At 43.3% G+C, this 14,977-nt stretch overlaps 1 protein-coding gene across 2 annotated transcripts in view; it reads left to right on the top strand.

Annotated features, from left to right (window-relative positions):
* The window catches only part of LOC121576431 (elongation of very long chain fatty acids protein 1), a 31,966-nt gene that overhangs the window by 15,008 nt on the left and 1,981 nt on the right, over positions 1-14,977 (top strand). Inside the window, exons 2-8 of one of the 2 annotated variants that reach the window (XM_041889564.2) lie at positions 5,383-5,485; positions 13,154-13,253; positions 13,387-13,577; positions 14,093-14,173; positions 14,378-14,434; positions 14,540-14,645; positions 14,792-14,928. In XM_041889564.2, the coding sequence (XP_041745498.1) occupies positions 13,193-13,253; positions 13,387-13,577; positions 14,093-14,173; positions 14,378-14,434; positions 14,540-14,645; positions 14,792-14,928 (633 nt within the window). In that variant the 5' untranslated portion in view covers positions 5,383-5,485; positions 13,154-13,192. The remainder of the gene's footprint in view (positions 1-5,382; positions 5,486-13,153; positions 13,254-13,386; positions 13,578-14,092; positions 14,174-14,377; positions 14,435-14,539; positions 14,646-14,791; positions 14,929-14,977) is intronic. The other variant, XM_041889563.2, reaches the window with a different exon arrangement.

Here is a 14,977-nt window from a genome sequence, read left to right as displayed (position 1 = left end):
ATGGATTGATGAGGGGAAAAAAAAAAAAATTGAATCTACACACAATACCCCATAATGACAAAAAACAGATTTTTAGAAATGTTTGCAAATGTATTAAAAATAAAAAACTATCACATTTACGTAAGTATTCAGACCCTTTACTCAGTACTTTGTTGAAGCACCTTTGGCAGCGATTACAGCTTCGAGTCTTCTTGGGTATGACGCTACAAGCTTGGCACACCTGTATTTGGGGAGTTTTTCCCCATTATTCTCTGCAGATCCTCTCAAGCTCTGTCAGGTTGGATGGGGAGCGTCGCTGCATAGCTATTTTCAGGTCTCTCCAGAGATGTTCGATCGGGTTCAAGTCCGGGCTCTGACTGGGCCACTCAAGGACATTTAGAGACTTGTCCCGAAGCCACTCCTGCGTGGTCTTGGCTGTGTGCTTGGGGTCGTTGTCCTGTTGTAAGATTAACCTTCACCCCAGTCTGTGGTCCTGAGCGCTCTGGAGCAGGTTTTCATCAAGGATCTCTCTGTACTTGGCGCCATTCAACTTTCCCTCGATCCTGACTAGTCTCCCAGTCCTTGCCGCTGAAAAACATCCCCACAGCATGATGCTGCCGCCACCATGCTTCACCGTAGGGATGGTGCCAGGTTTCCTCCAGACGTGCGCTTGATATTCAGGCCAAAGGGTTTAATCTTGGTTTCATCAGACCAGAGAATCCTTTAGGTGCCTTTTGGCAAACTCCAAGCGGGCTGTCGTGTGCCTTTTTACTGAGGAGTAGCTTCCTTCTGGCCACTCTACCATAAAGGCCTGATTGGTGGAGTGGTGCAGAGATGGTTGTCCTTCTGGAAGGTTCTCCCATCTCCACAGAGAAACTATGGAGCTCTGTCAGAGTGACCATCGGGTTCTTGGTCACCTCCCTGACCAAGACCCTTCTCCCCCGATTGCTCAGTTTGGCTGGGCGGCCAGCTCTAGGAAGAGTCTTGGTGGTTCCAAACTTCTTCCATTTAAGAATGATGGGTTGCCACTGTTCTTGGGGACCTTCAATGCTGCATAATTGTTTTAGTACCCTTCCCCAGATCTGTGCATCGACACACTCCTGTCTCTGAGCTCTACGGACAATTCCTTCGACCTCATGGCTTGGTTTTTGCTCTGACATGCACTGTCAACTGTGGGACCTTATATAGACAGGTGTGTGTGTGCTTTTCCAAATCATGTCCAATCAATTGAATTTACCACAGGTGGACTCCAAGTTGTAGAAACATCTCAAGGATTATCAATGGAAACCGGATGCAACAGAGCAGAATTTAGAGTCTCATAGCAAAGGGTCTGAATACTTATTTAAAGGTATTTCAGTTTTATTTATTTTTATTTGCAAACATTTCTAAACCTGTTCTTGCTCTGTCTTTATGGGGTATTGTGTGTAGATTGAGAATTGTCTGAATACTTTCCGAATGCACTGTATACACTATGTATACATGGAATCACTGGCCACTTTAATAATGTTTACATACTGCTTTACTCATCTCATGTCTATATACTGTATTTTAGTCAATGCCACTCCGACATTACTCGTCCTAATATCGAATCGTAATACACCGGATCCGACGCTCGTCTGATGTGGCAGGGCTTGCAAACTATTACAGACTTGAAATGGAAGCACAGCCGCGAGCTGCCCAGTGACCCAAGCATACCAGACGAGCTAAATTACTTCTATGCTCGCTTCGAGGCAAGTAACATTGAAACATGCATGAGAGCATCAGCTGTTCTGGATGACTGTGTGCTCACGCTCTCCGTAGCCGATGTGAGTAAGACCTTTAAACAGGTCAACATTCACAAGGCCAGGCACGACTCCAACACCATCATTAAGTTTGCCGATGACACAACAGTGGTAGGCCTGATCACCGACAACGACGAGACAGCCTATAGGGAGGAGGTCAGAGACCTGGTCGTGTGGTGCCAGGACAACAACCTCTCCCTCAACGCGATCAATACAAAGGAGATGATTGTGGACTAAAGGAAAAAGAAGAGGACCGAGCACGCCCCCATTCTCATTGACGGGGCTGTAGTGGATCAGGTTGAGAGCTTCAAGTTCCTTGGTGTCCAATCTTTAATTATTTGTTACTTTTATTTTGTATTATTTAATATAGTATTCTTTCTTAAAACTGCATTGTTGGTTAAGGGCCTGTAAGTAAGCATTTCACTGTAAGGTCTACACTTGTTTTATTCGGCGCATGTGACAAAATTTGATTGATTTATATATTTCTTAATTCCATTCTTTTACTTTCAGATTTGTGTATTGTTGTGAATTGTTAGAAACTACTGCACTGTTGGAGCTAGGAACATAAGCATTTCACTACACCCGCAATAACATCTGCTAAATAGGTGTATGTGACCAATAAAATTTGATTTGATAAAAAAAAGTGTGGCCACACAGCAATTCAATATCCATTTACAAACATTGGCAGTAAAATGGCTATACTGAAGGGCTCAGTGACTTTCAACGTGGCACCGTCATAGGATGCCACCTTTCCAACAAGTAAGTTCGTCAAATTTCTGCCCTGCTAGAGCTGCCACGGTCAACTGTAAGTGCTTTTATTGTGAAATGGAAACGTCTAGGAGCAACAACGGCTCAGCCGCGAAGTGGTAGGCCACACAAGCTCACAGAACGGGACCGCCGAGTGCTGAAGCGCGTATCGCGTAAAAATCGTCTGTCCTCGGTTGCAACACTCACTACTGAGTTCCAAACTGCCTCTGGAAGCAACGTCGGCACAAGAACTGTTCGTCGGGAGCTTCATGAATTAGGTTTCCATGGCCGTTCAGCTGCACACAGCCTAAGATCATCATGCGCAATGCCTAGCGTCGGCTGGAGTGGTTTAAAGCTCGCCTCCATTGGACTCTGGAGCAGTGTAAACGGGTTCTCTGGAGTGATAAATCATGCTTCACCATCTGGCAGTCCGACAGACAAATCTGGGTTTGGCAGATGCCAGGAGAACGCTACCTGTGTGTATGCATAGTGCCAACTGTGAAGTTTGGTGGAGGAGGAATAATGAATAATACTTTTTTTCATGGTTTGGGCTAGGCCCCTTAGTTCCAGTGAAGGGAAATCTTAACGCTACAACATACAATGACATTCTAGACGATTCTGTGCTTCCAACTTTGTGGTAACAGTTTGGGAAGGCCCTTTCCTGTTTCAGCATGACAATGCCCCCGTACACAAAGCGAGGTCCATAGAGAAATGGTTTGTCGAGATCGGTGTGGAAGAACTTGACTGGCCTGCACAGAGCCCTGACCTCAACCCCATCTAACACCTTTGGGATGAATTGGAACGCCGACTGCGAGCCAGGCTTAATTGCCCAACATCAGTGCCCGACCTCACTAATGCGCTTGTGGCTGAATGGAAGCAAGTCCCCGCAGCAATGTTCCAACATCTAGTGGAAAGCCTTCTCAGAAGAGTGGAGGCTGTTATAGCAGCAAAGGGGGGACCAACTCCATATTAATGCCCATGATTTTGGAATGAGATGTTCGACGAGTGTCCACATACTTTTGTCATAGTGTAGATTCAATGGTTGTAAAGATGGGGAGAGGTATGTCCGTAAAAAAGGGATGCTCTGCTTTTTTGACACCACACTCCACAAAGCAAGTCCTGCAGGCTCTAGTTTTATCTTGATTATTGTCCAGTCATATGGTCAAGTGCTGCAAAGAAAGACCTAGTTAAGCTGCAGCTGGCCCAGAAAAATAGCGGCACTTCATTGTAATCAGAGGGCTAATATTAATACTATGCGTGCCAGTCTCTCTTGGCTAAGAGTTGAAGAAAGACTGACTGAATCACTGCTTGTTTTTATAAGAAACATGAATGTGTTGGAAATTCCAAATTGTTTGCATAGCCAACTGACACACACGCTCTTTTGTCTGTAATGTATTTTTCGTTATTTGTCGGACCCCAGTAAGACTAGCTGTCACCATTGGCGTCGGCTAATGGGGATCCTAAGAAATCTAATCAAATCATATCCCTTGGGACAGAGCAACAGGGAAACCCATCTCTGTCCACAGATAAAAATGAAGAGGCCAGACCAGTACATCTGCACAACTATTAACAGTTGATTGGACTAGGGTGCTGCAGGTTTTAGTCACCGCTAAGTACCTAATTTCAGTAGATGGATGTTAGATAAAAGATTAGAGCAGTACTTGACGAGTGTCCTTAGCTCTCAATGAGTGGTGGCTTGTTTGGCAAATGTTTTACACCACAAAGGATCTGAGAGCTAAAAGCAGGAAGGAATTAGTAGGCTTCTTAACCTGTTAATATAATAAAGGGTGTGTCCGACTCCCACCTAACTGTTCTGTATGTCCCAGGACATGTACGCCAAGACGTCAGTGTGTGTGCTGCACGTGTTTGTTCTAGAGGGAGAGTGAGCGTCATAACTACATAGCGTTAAAGATGATCTCTATCTGTTCCTTCTTTAAAAATTGGGCTTAGTAGGGAGATCAGACTCTGATTTCATATGAGTGAGAGCAAGCAGCACTTACAATATGTTTACGTATTTGCCAGTAAGTCACTGTCTTCCTGTAGGAGCCATAAGGGCTGCATCTATGTTATCAGATTGATCAACCAGCCTTGAGCAGTATAATTATACGTTATGGTGTTCAGTCTCCAGAGGAAGTATTCCATGTTGTTTGAGCAATTTTTATTTATTTATTACATTTTGGAAAGCCCCTATTATTGATTGTTTTGTAAGTGTCATTATGGAGTTGTAAATGTTTATTTTGGTAATGACTGACTTCCAGTCCAGATGGAGGGTGAAATGGATGTTAGCTTTGCTTTCGTGGTGTTGGCTGGGGAAAGAGACTCTAGCGGCACAACAACGGCCCCCCTTCATGATAACAGAGTCGCCACTGATTTCTCCCCGCTGTGCCTGAGAATAATATTATCAGCCCACCCCCTAGGAGAGAAACCTGCAGGATGATGCCATAGTCTGCTGTGTTTAGCTCTGTGAGAGGAAGGGGGCAACTCCTGTCAGACCAGGGCTGCGGTCACAAAACGTCCAGTCACCTACCTTTCCTTTATTTTGAGAATTTTCACACCGCCGGTTGAAATACGAGGCCAGCTTCCTCTCATTCTCACTCTCTTAACCACCCGGCTTGCACTTATGCTGACACACATACACTGCTCCCTCCCTCCCTCCCTCCCTCCCTCCCTCCTTTGCTCTCCTTCTCTCTCTGCCTCGCTCTCTCTTTCTGAACTAGTTATTCATTCACTGTGTGTGTGCGTCACAGCGGGTGGGGAGGACAGCAGTACCAGTCACACTTTATCAGTTTGCTCTGTCTCTCACTCACTCCTCTCTTTCTCTCTGTCCCTGTCTTTCGCGCTCCTCGACTGCTATCCTGGCGCTTCTCACCAAAAGGAGCAAGCTAGCTGTGCTCTGCGGTGAACAGGATTTGGTGTCCACACTGGCATCCATTGGCCCGCTCTGAGGTGAACAAGAAATAAACCACATCAAAGACGAGGTAAGTCTGCTCGCTTAGCACCAGATGGAGTACCCAGGAAACTAACCCTAACCTCTTCTCCCCCTTTCTCTAATTTTGGCACACATGTTGAGACAATGGTTTGGGTTTGTTTCCCTAAGTGGGTTTTAGGTCTGATGTCTACGTTATCTCCTCAGGGAACGTCTATATTCTGTGTCTAACAAGCTGGGGTTAACACACGGACGTTGTTTGGACTTTGAAAACCCAGTGTGTGTGTGTGTGTGTGTGTGTGTGTGTGTGTGTGTGTGTGTGCGTACAATAGGTAGAGCAGCCCTGCCAACACTTCTGTTAAAGGCCCAGTACCATCAAAAACTTGATTTTCCTGTGTTTTATATGTCCACACTGAGGTTGGAATAATACTGTGAAATTGTGAAAATTATGATAATGCTCTTTTAGTGAAAGTACATTTCAGCCTGTTTTGGTGGGATGGAGTAAATTAGTTAATAGACCAATAAGAAAGAGTTTCAAACCTCTCTGCCAATAACCGCTAGTTTTCAGTTTCCCCCCCCAATCAGACCAGACCACTCCCAGACAGCCCTAGCAAAATTCTTGCTTGAGAAATTCTTCTTTGCTAAGAAGCTATTTTTGTTTCTTTTTGACCATTCTATAATTGAAAACAATCACAGTAACTTAATTAATTGTTAACCAGAAATGAATTGATATTGAGATAAAAACAGCTGCATTAGACCTTTAAACATAAGCTGCACTGTGTGTTTGTTCTAATTGGCTCCTCCCTCTCTTCCTGTGGATGTTTTTTCCCCCTCTGTCATTTCGTTCATCATTAACTCTAACCCTTTGAGCGAGACTCCTTTTTTACATCCCTATAATTAATTGACAGGCTTCCCATAACACATGCATTTCCCCCACCCTTTCCAGTGTGCTACTCTTCCCTGCAAGTCGTAAAAGAGGCACTTAATCGTCGATTTGAAGAGTTATTCCTGAACCAAGATTTATTTCCACCTATTACCATTGTCACAATTTTGTTCTGGGTTCAGTGTTAGAGGACTGGAATACCAAAAAGGGCTAAATTAATCGGCTTCATCTGTCTATCCATTTACAGTTCGCTATGCCTATATGGCGTTTCTTGGACTTTGACTCTCTGGTCAGGGTGATGAGAAATGGCACCTTGTTATCCACCACAGTCTGCTGGTAGAATGATTATCGCTGACTTAGCAGTCACAACACCATGAGGAAATTCTCCTGGAAGTCTTTACAGTAGCGGTCAGAATGCTTTGTTACAATGTCACCGTGGAGTTTAAATGTGTTTGTAGTGAGCTCATGTGATTGGTATGTCTGGACTCTTGAGGCATTTCAGTAGCGTGAGGTGGCCAGATTGAAGTGATGGCGCTGTTAGATCAGAACTGAAGGACTACTGTTATCCCACAACATAATTTTATAGTGAATCAAACAAATATGACCAGTGTCACAGTCCTCTGCTGCTGTACCTCTGTCAAGTTGAACTACTAGATTCTGTTGGATGGTTTGGTTTTGCTAAAGGTTGTAATTAATGTCCTGACTGAGATTTTCCTAGCCCTTTTTGTAGTTGTGGTTGTTTGCTTTAGTCTAGATGAATTTATAGAAACGTCCAAGAAGCCAAAAGGGTAAAAATAAATATCCTGAATATTCCGCACTCATTAGGTTTATGGGCCTGTCCACCTTCTCTGGTCTTTTCTGGTCTCTGACAGAAGAATGTGGTTTCTCTAGTCCCTCAGATATCATTGGATATCTCCACTAGGGCTATTGGACAGGTTTCTCTCCTCCTCACTGGTGTGTCTCTTTCCTTGGTGCCTTCGGATGTGGATTGAAACTATTGTGTTGTGTTCTCCTGTGTCTGGTGAGGCCCCTCTTAGTCACAAGACTAGCCCCTGACACTACACATTTACATGCACACACAGAGGCGTTCAGGTTTTTGATTAGAAAGATTGTCAATACAAAACTGCCCCTCTGTGCGCCATACTCAGATCTCTGGTGGTGAATTCCATTCAGTAAAATCCAGTTCTTCGGTGAGATTTTTAATGTCTGTTCAGGGTTATACACACTTGCTTTTGAGCAGATAGGGAGTTTTAGGGAATGTTATCTTGATTATATGTTTTGGCAAAGTAGAGGGGTACGACAGCATAGGCCTAAACATTATTTTTTGTTTGGTCTTTGAGTCTGAAATGTACACAAGATGCCAAAACATTTTGTATATTTTCGTTTTCCAGAGACTGAGCCAAGTGGCCTCTCAAAAGGATTCAAAAAATGCATTAAAATGTAAATTTGCACATCTTCCTCGCATGAGTGCACAGCAACATTCTCCGGTGCTACACTCACACTAAGGACCATTAGATTATCACTACCAATAGATTTATAACATTTGTCATAATGTTCATATGATCTATTAATGTGCAAGTGTTTCTCCTCAGATCAAGACAGACGATTGATGTCTGAATCAGCCCGAGTTAGAGGCACGGCGATGTGTGTCGTCACCACAGAAATGATGGTGCTCATGTCCGTTATGAGGCACACCTGCCGACTCGCCTTGTTCTTGGGTTCCAAAGGAACAACAGCTATTTGTGTAAGAGCTTTCTGAAATGCTTGGTCTTTGATATAAATTGGCATGGAAACGACAATCATACCGACACGTGAGCACTCACTCGACAACCAGGAAACGCCCTGCCGGTGCGCTGTAGATCTGCATACAATGAACTTTGCCCTATATCACTTGTAGTCGCTCATGATGCTTGGCTTTTCTGCCTTAAACACAGAATAAATGGTGTTTTCGTAATTGCCAACCTCTGCCTTAGTTGCAGGCTTTTCCTTGAGGTTTTCACTTATTGCATCCATAATGTGACATGTCATGCGCATTAAAGTTCGAAGGCCTGCGTGTCAGATTTCTCAGGAATGTTCTCATAATCACACATGGAGTCGAGACAATAGCGGTTTAACCTGATATCCCCCTTGCAGTGTGGTTGTTATCGGTGTCCTTGAAGGTTCCAGGTGAACAAAATGCACCGGTGATCTCAGCTGCTAGATTAGATCGCGCAAACAGGACATTCCTTTGCCTCTTCGAACATGTGCATTTGCAATGCCTTCCCACATGAAACAATACTACCGTTTACTATAGAATACCACAGTACTTACTATAGAATTCTAAGTAAACTGTGTAGTACTTACTATAGAATGTTGTAGAATACTATAGTAAATACTACAGTATTATCCGCAAAAACAACACTAGTAAATGCTACAGTAGTGTTCGCAAAAACACTACACTTTTTTAACTATAGTAAATACTACCGTTTTAAATTTGCATAGACCCTTCCCATTCCCCTCCCCATATCACAATTTGTGCCATCCATAAGTGAGAGACCTACATGCCAAGTATAGACCGTATATACAGTGAGGGGAAAAAAGTATTTGATCCCCTGCTGATTTTGTACGTTTGCCCACTGACAAAGACATGATCAGTCTATAATTTTAATGGTAGGTTTATTTGAACAGTGAGAGACAGAATAACAACAAAGAAATCCAGAAAAAGACATGTCAAAAATGTTATATAAATTGATTTGCATTTTAATGAGGGAAATAAGTATTTGACCCCTCTGCAAAACATGACTTAGTACTTGGTGGCAAAACCCTTGTTGGCAATCACAGAGGTCAGACGTTTCTTGTAGTTGTCCACCAGGTTTGCACACATCTCAGGAGGGATTTTGTCCCACTCCTCTTTGCATATCTTCTCCAAGTCATTAAGGTTTCGAGGCTGACGTTTGGCAACTCGAACCTTCAGCTCCCTCCACAGATTTTCTATGGGATTAAGGTCTGGAGACTGGCTAGGCCACTCCAGGACCTTAATGTGCTTCTTCTTGAGCCACTCCTTTGTTGTTTGGCCGTGTGTTTTGGATCATTGTCATGCTGGAATACCCATCCACAACCCATTTTCAATGCCCTGGCTGAGGGAAGGAGGTTCTCACACAAGATTTGACGGTACATGGCCCCGTCCATCGTCCCTTTGATGCGGTGAAGTTGTCCTGTCCCCTTAGCAGAAAAACACCCCCAAAGCATAATGTTTCCACCTCCATGTTTGACGGTGGGGATGGTGTTCTTGGGGTCATAGGCATCATTCCTCCTCCTCCAAACACAGCGAGTTGAGTTGATGCCAAAGAGCTCGATTTTGGTCTCATCTGACCACAACACTTTCACCCAGTTCTCCTCTGAATCATTCAGATGTTCATTGGCAAACTTCAGACGGGCATGTATATGTGCTTTCTTGAGCAGGGGGACCTTGCGGGCGCTGCAGGATTTCAGTCCTTCACGGCGTAGTGTGTTACCAATTGTTTTCTTGGTGACTATGGTCCCAGCTGCCTTGAGATCATTGACAAGATCCTCCCGTGTAGTTCTGGGCTGATTCCTCACCGTTCTCATGATCATTGCAACTCCACGAGGTGAGATCTTGCATGGAGCCCCAGGCCAAGGGAGATTGACAGTTATTTTGTGTTTCTTCCATTTGCGAATAATCGCACCAACTGTTGTCACCTTCTCACCAAGCTGCTTGGCGATGGTCTTGTATCCCATTCCAGCTTTGTGTAGGTCTACAATCTTCTCCCTGACATCCTTGGAGAGCTCTTTGGTCTTGGCCATGGTGGAGAGTTTGGAATCTGATTGATTGATTGCTTCTGTGGACAGGTGTCTTTTATACAGGTAACAAGCTGAGATTAGGAGCACTCCCTTTAAGAGTGTGCTCCTAATCTCAGCTCGTTACCTGTATAAAAGACACCTGGGAGCCAGAAATCTTTCTGATTGAGAGGGGGTCAAATACTTATTTCCCTCATTAAAATGCAATTCAATTTATAACATTTTTGACATGCGTTTTTCTGGATTTTGTTGTTGTTATTCTGTCTCTCACTGTTCAAATAAACCTACCATTAAAATTATAGACTGATCATTACTTTGTCAGTGGGCAAACGTACAAAATCAGCAGGGGATCAAATACTTTTTTCCCTTACTGTATTGTGTTCCCTACAGGTTACAGAAAAGAGCAGAAGCACTGAACTATCCGTTCAGACCCCAGTCCTAGTACCTACCTACAGGTTATGGAAAATTTGCTATTTTAGTATTCCTCTAGTAGGAATACTAAGGAGAAGGCCTCCACTTCTATGTCAAAGATAATAAAACAAAAACACTATAGTAAATACTACAGTCATGTCTGCAAAAACACTAGAGTAAATACTACAGTATAGTACAATCCTCAAACACTACAGTAAATACTACAGTGTACTACAATCCTCAAACACTACATTAATTACTATAGTATTTACTAAAGTTTTATTTTACTACAGTATTTATACTATAGTTAACTGTAAATACTACAGTAAACCCTACAGTGAATACTACAGTAAAGTCTGCAAAAACACGACAATGAATACTATAGTATTTATACCATAGTATACCATAGTATTTTTTTATGTGGGTTGTGGCTACAGTTACTGGTAAACTACTCCTGACCTTTACCGGAGTTCAAGAGAAGTACAGATAATGCCAGTTACCTTTACATACAGTTATGTGTGCAGTTGATATGATTAAAGGCCATACCATTTTATTGAAAGACCTGTTGGTCTGAAAATGGCTGGCGGCTGACTTCAAGTTCGTAATCACTGTCGCATGAAAATTCGTCATAGATTCAACACTGATGTGTATGATGTGTATGTAGGTCACAGGTTGTCGTTCACACCACAAGATAAATCGGAAATCATGTTGGGCAAAGTTTCAAATGGTGTTAGTGCATGAAGGAGTAACTGTTGACATGTACACACACAAAAAAAACGTTTGCGTCATTGCCACCTTCAACAAAGCATTTATCTTGAATTGCCCCCTTGAAAACTGGTGTTGCTTGACATTCTTGCTGTATTAAAGACCTCCAGCCTAGTGTTTGGTTTATTGAAAGGGCTTTCCGTGCGCATACCAGTGGAAAGGAGCCGAGAGAGAACACTTCCCACTTGGACTATTGTTGTAATTATGTAGGGTCCCTCCGATTTTCAACGATGTGTACACTTGACAATGTCTCCTATACTGTTCCCTTTATGCTCAGACGTTACTGATGGAATGAATCAATGTTGATTCTGTACTGTGTGTTCTGCTCTAAGGACAGGTAGATGTTTTTGCTGTCTGCTAGACACTTTTCTATACTCTGCTGTTGTCATCCTCCTGATATCCCAGTCATTAGGCCTAACACTCCCTCCCCCGCTGCACATTCCAGTAGGCTGGATCATTACTTTTAATGGTGTTAGCTTAGGGTGGACTAGACTTTACTCCTAGGGCAGGGAGAGCTCAGTGTAGGTTTTCTCTGAACAATGGATCCCTCTTGCTCCATAGTGTGGCAAGAATGCTACCGCACCCACACATCCCAGCTATTGACCAATAACATTGACGGCATGCCCTATATGGAGTTGAGATTTTGATATGGATAGCTTTTGTCAAGACTGGAAATACAGTTACTTGGATATAATATCTGCGCTCAGCCCGTGTACACATTTTATGTTGATCTATACACATTGTAGCCAGCCTATGTGTTGAGAGATTAGAAGATTTTAAGATTTATACCAGTATTGATACTTGTAGTTCAGATGTTGATATAAGTTGCAGGTGGCTGAGTTCAGTCCAATTGTCCTTATAACCCTAAGGTAAATGTGCCAGTCTGTGGAATACCTGTCTTCTGTCCAATTGTCCTTATAAACCTTGAGGTAAAACCGTCACACCTGTGTTATGCTGTTTGTTCCCTGATGTAACATGTTGGTAAATAAGCCTGTTTGATCTCCCTCTTCAGTAAGGGTAGTTCTGTCGGCACCTGGATCTCGTGAGACTGGTCTAGAACAAATTCAAACATCAAAGACTATTGCCTTTGCCTCCTCTCTCTCACGGCTGGGGTCATTTGGGGAGAGCAGAGAGAGAGTTTGTGTTTTGCCTTGGGTTCTGTGTTTTTGGCCTGGTTCCCGTACTTGGCAGTCCCAAACTGAGGCGAATGCTGTGGGATGGAGACGCTCATCTGGCCCCTGTAGCCCCTCCTCTCTGCTGTCAGGCCATGTCTGCTGAGCGAGCAGGGACAGGGACAAGGCATGCTGGGATGTGGGGGCAGAGTGTGGTATGCTGGATCAGTGCTATTTGTTCAGAACCAGACCACTCTGCTGCTGAACAAGGACCATCAACTGTAGCACACGTACATTTCCTGTCTCCTTCTTTCATGTCATGAAACCAAATAAAATACCAGCTCTAGAGTGATGCCATAGTAACGCTATGCTATGACGTTCCATGTCATGTTTTTGCGAGTAAGGGTTGATGGTTTTGCCAAGTACAACTGTGACTAGATTATTAAATATGATGCAGGCAGTCCTGTTATTTTTGTCATGTTTAATACCATGAATGATGTTTGGGTAATGACATTGTAAAGTCAGTACCTAAAGAGACTGCAATAGCATATCACATAAGTGTATTGCAGTAGCATATTACATTTAATTTGTATAGCAGTTTTCATTAGAGTTATCTCAAAGCTCTTGAGTAAATAACAAACATTATATACAATTAAAAACAACACATTTAGAATCAAGGCAGGTTAAAAGCAATGGGCTAGGTGCTAAATACATGAATGACATCATGACTAATCCATTTGCTTTTCCACAGGTGATTGGGTAGTGATACCAGAGGGGGAAGCTAGTCAAAATGCTTCAGGACATTGGTGCTAGAGCCATGGGGGTTTATGAGTACCTCTTGAAGGGAACAGGTGAGGGATTTTTCTGCATAGTTAATTACTTGACTATACCTCTGCTTTGTGTACCTTGAAAGCTGTAAGCAAGTTTTTTGGGTCATAGACCCTGTTTTGTAGTGTATTTTACAGCTAATGTTTTGTTTCTCAGACCCGCGACTGTGGAGCTACCCACTCATGCAGAGTCCGGTGAACATGTCGGCCATCTTGCTGACCTACATCTTCTTCGTGCTGGTCGCTGGGCCTCGCTTCATGGCCAACCGCAAGCCCTTCCAGCTCAAGGAGGCCATGATCACTTACAACTTCTCCATGGTGGCGTTGAATGCCTTTATTGTCTATGAGGTATAAAATAAAATAAATAAATAAAAATGAGGTGAAACACTATGACGCAAAGCTCTTGTCTCTCAAAGATCGGGGTTCTTGATTGGTATCTCTACAGGACTTACATTTACATTTTAGCAGACGCTCTTATCCAGAGCGACTTACAGTTAGTGAGTGCATACATTTTTCATACTGGCCCCCCGTGGGAATCGAACCCACAACCCTGGCATTGCAAGCGCCATGCTCTACCAACTGAGCTACAGACTGGAGCCAGTCTTTTCCCTAGCAGTATATTGGGTGTTTGGTATGTGGCAGCTCTGTCTGAATGTGTTGGATAATTGGATCACTAGCTAAATTAACCATTGCCTAGATGGAGGTAAATAAGATTTGAGATTTGCATGAAGAAGATGACCCATATAGTCAATATACACTTGCTTATGTTAATAACAGTATGGCTTCTTTCCAATCTACCAATCTAGTTTGACTACCGGTAGCTACAGAATCTGTTTGTTCAATTTGTTCTCTTGTCATTTTAGTTCTTGATGTCTGGCTGGGCCACGACATACACATGGAGATGTGACGCAGTTGATTACTCGGATAGCCCCCAAGGCCTTAGAGTAAGTCTTGAGTCTTCGCTTCACGCATGGTTTCCCTGTGATGGTCATGAGATGCATCTTCTTTGAAAGAAAGCATGCAAGACAAGATACACATTCTTAGTATTGTCACAGTGGATAAGTAGGAATATCCTATCTTTAGACTACTGCTAGGCTGTTTTGTCCAAATTACTCACGTTTACATGGTGTGTTGTGTTCCTTCACTAGATGGTTCGAGTGGCCTGGTTATTCTTGTTCTCCAAATTCATTGAGCTCTTGGACACGGTAAGACTTTAGATTATTTCCCTCAGATTTGCATCTCAGTCTTTCCCCCTATTCACGTTATGGTCATCATGGTTGTATTTGACATGTTTCTCTCTTTTGGGTCAGGTGTTTTTCGTTCTGAGGAAGAAACATGGCCAGATCACCTTCCTGCACGTCTTCCACCACTCTTTCATGCCCTGGACCTGGTGGTGGGGTGTCAGCTTAGCTCCCGGTGAGTCCACAATATCGGTATTGTAAAACTGGGTGGGTAAAATGGTGGGAATACAATTAATTTGCAGTAGACAAAGGTATGTTGTTGGTGGATCCAGTAGAATATGGGCAGGGTTGGTTTGAAGTGTTCTGTGTGTTTTACCCCAGGGGGAATAGGCTCTTTCCATGCCATGGTGAATTGCATCGTCCACGTCATCATGTACTCCTACTACGGCCTGTCTGCGGCTGGACCGCGCTTCCAGAAGTTCCTCTGGTGGAAGAAGTACATGACCGCCATCCAGCTGGTATGTTTTAGGGAGTTTGAATGTATATGATGTTGTCATTTCCAGTTTA

Source organism: Coregonus clupeaformis, chromosome 11 (assembly GCF_020615455.1).
Source record: "Coregonus clupeaformis isolate EN_2021a chromosome 11, ASM2061545v1, whole genome shotgun sequence".
In the NCBI taxonomy this organism is placed as follows: domain Eukaryota; kingdom Metazoa; phylum Chordata; class Actinopteri; order Salmoniformes; family Salmonidae; genus Coregonus; species Coregonus clupeaformis.
Note: the sequence above shows the minus strand (reverse complement) of the source record. Positions and strands in the feature narration are given on the sequence as shown.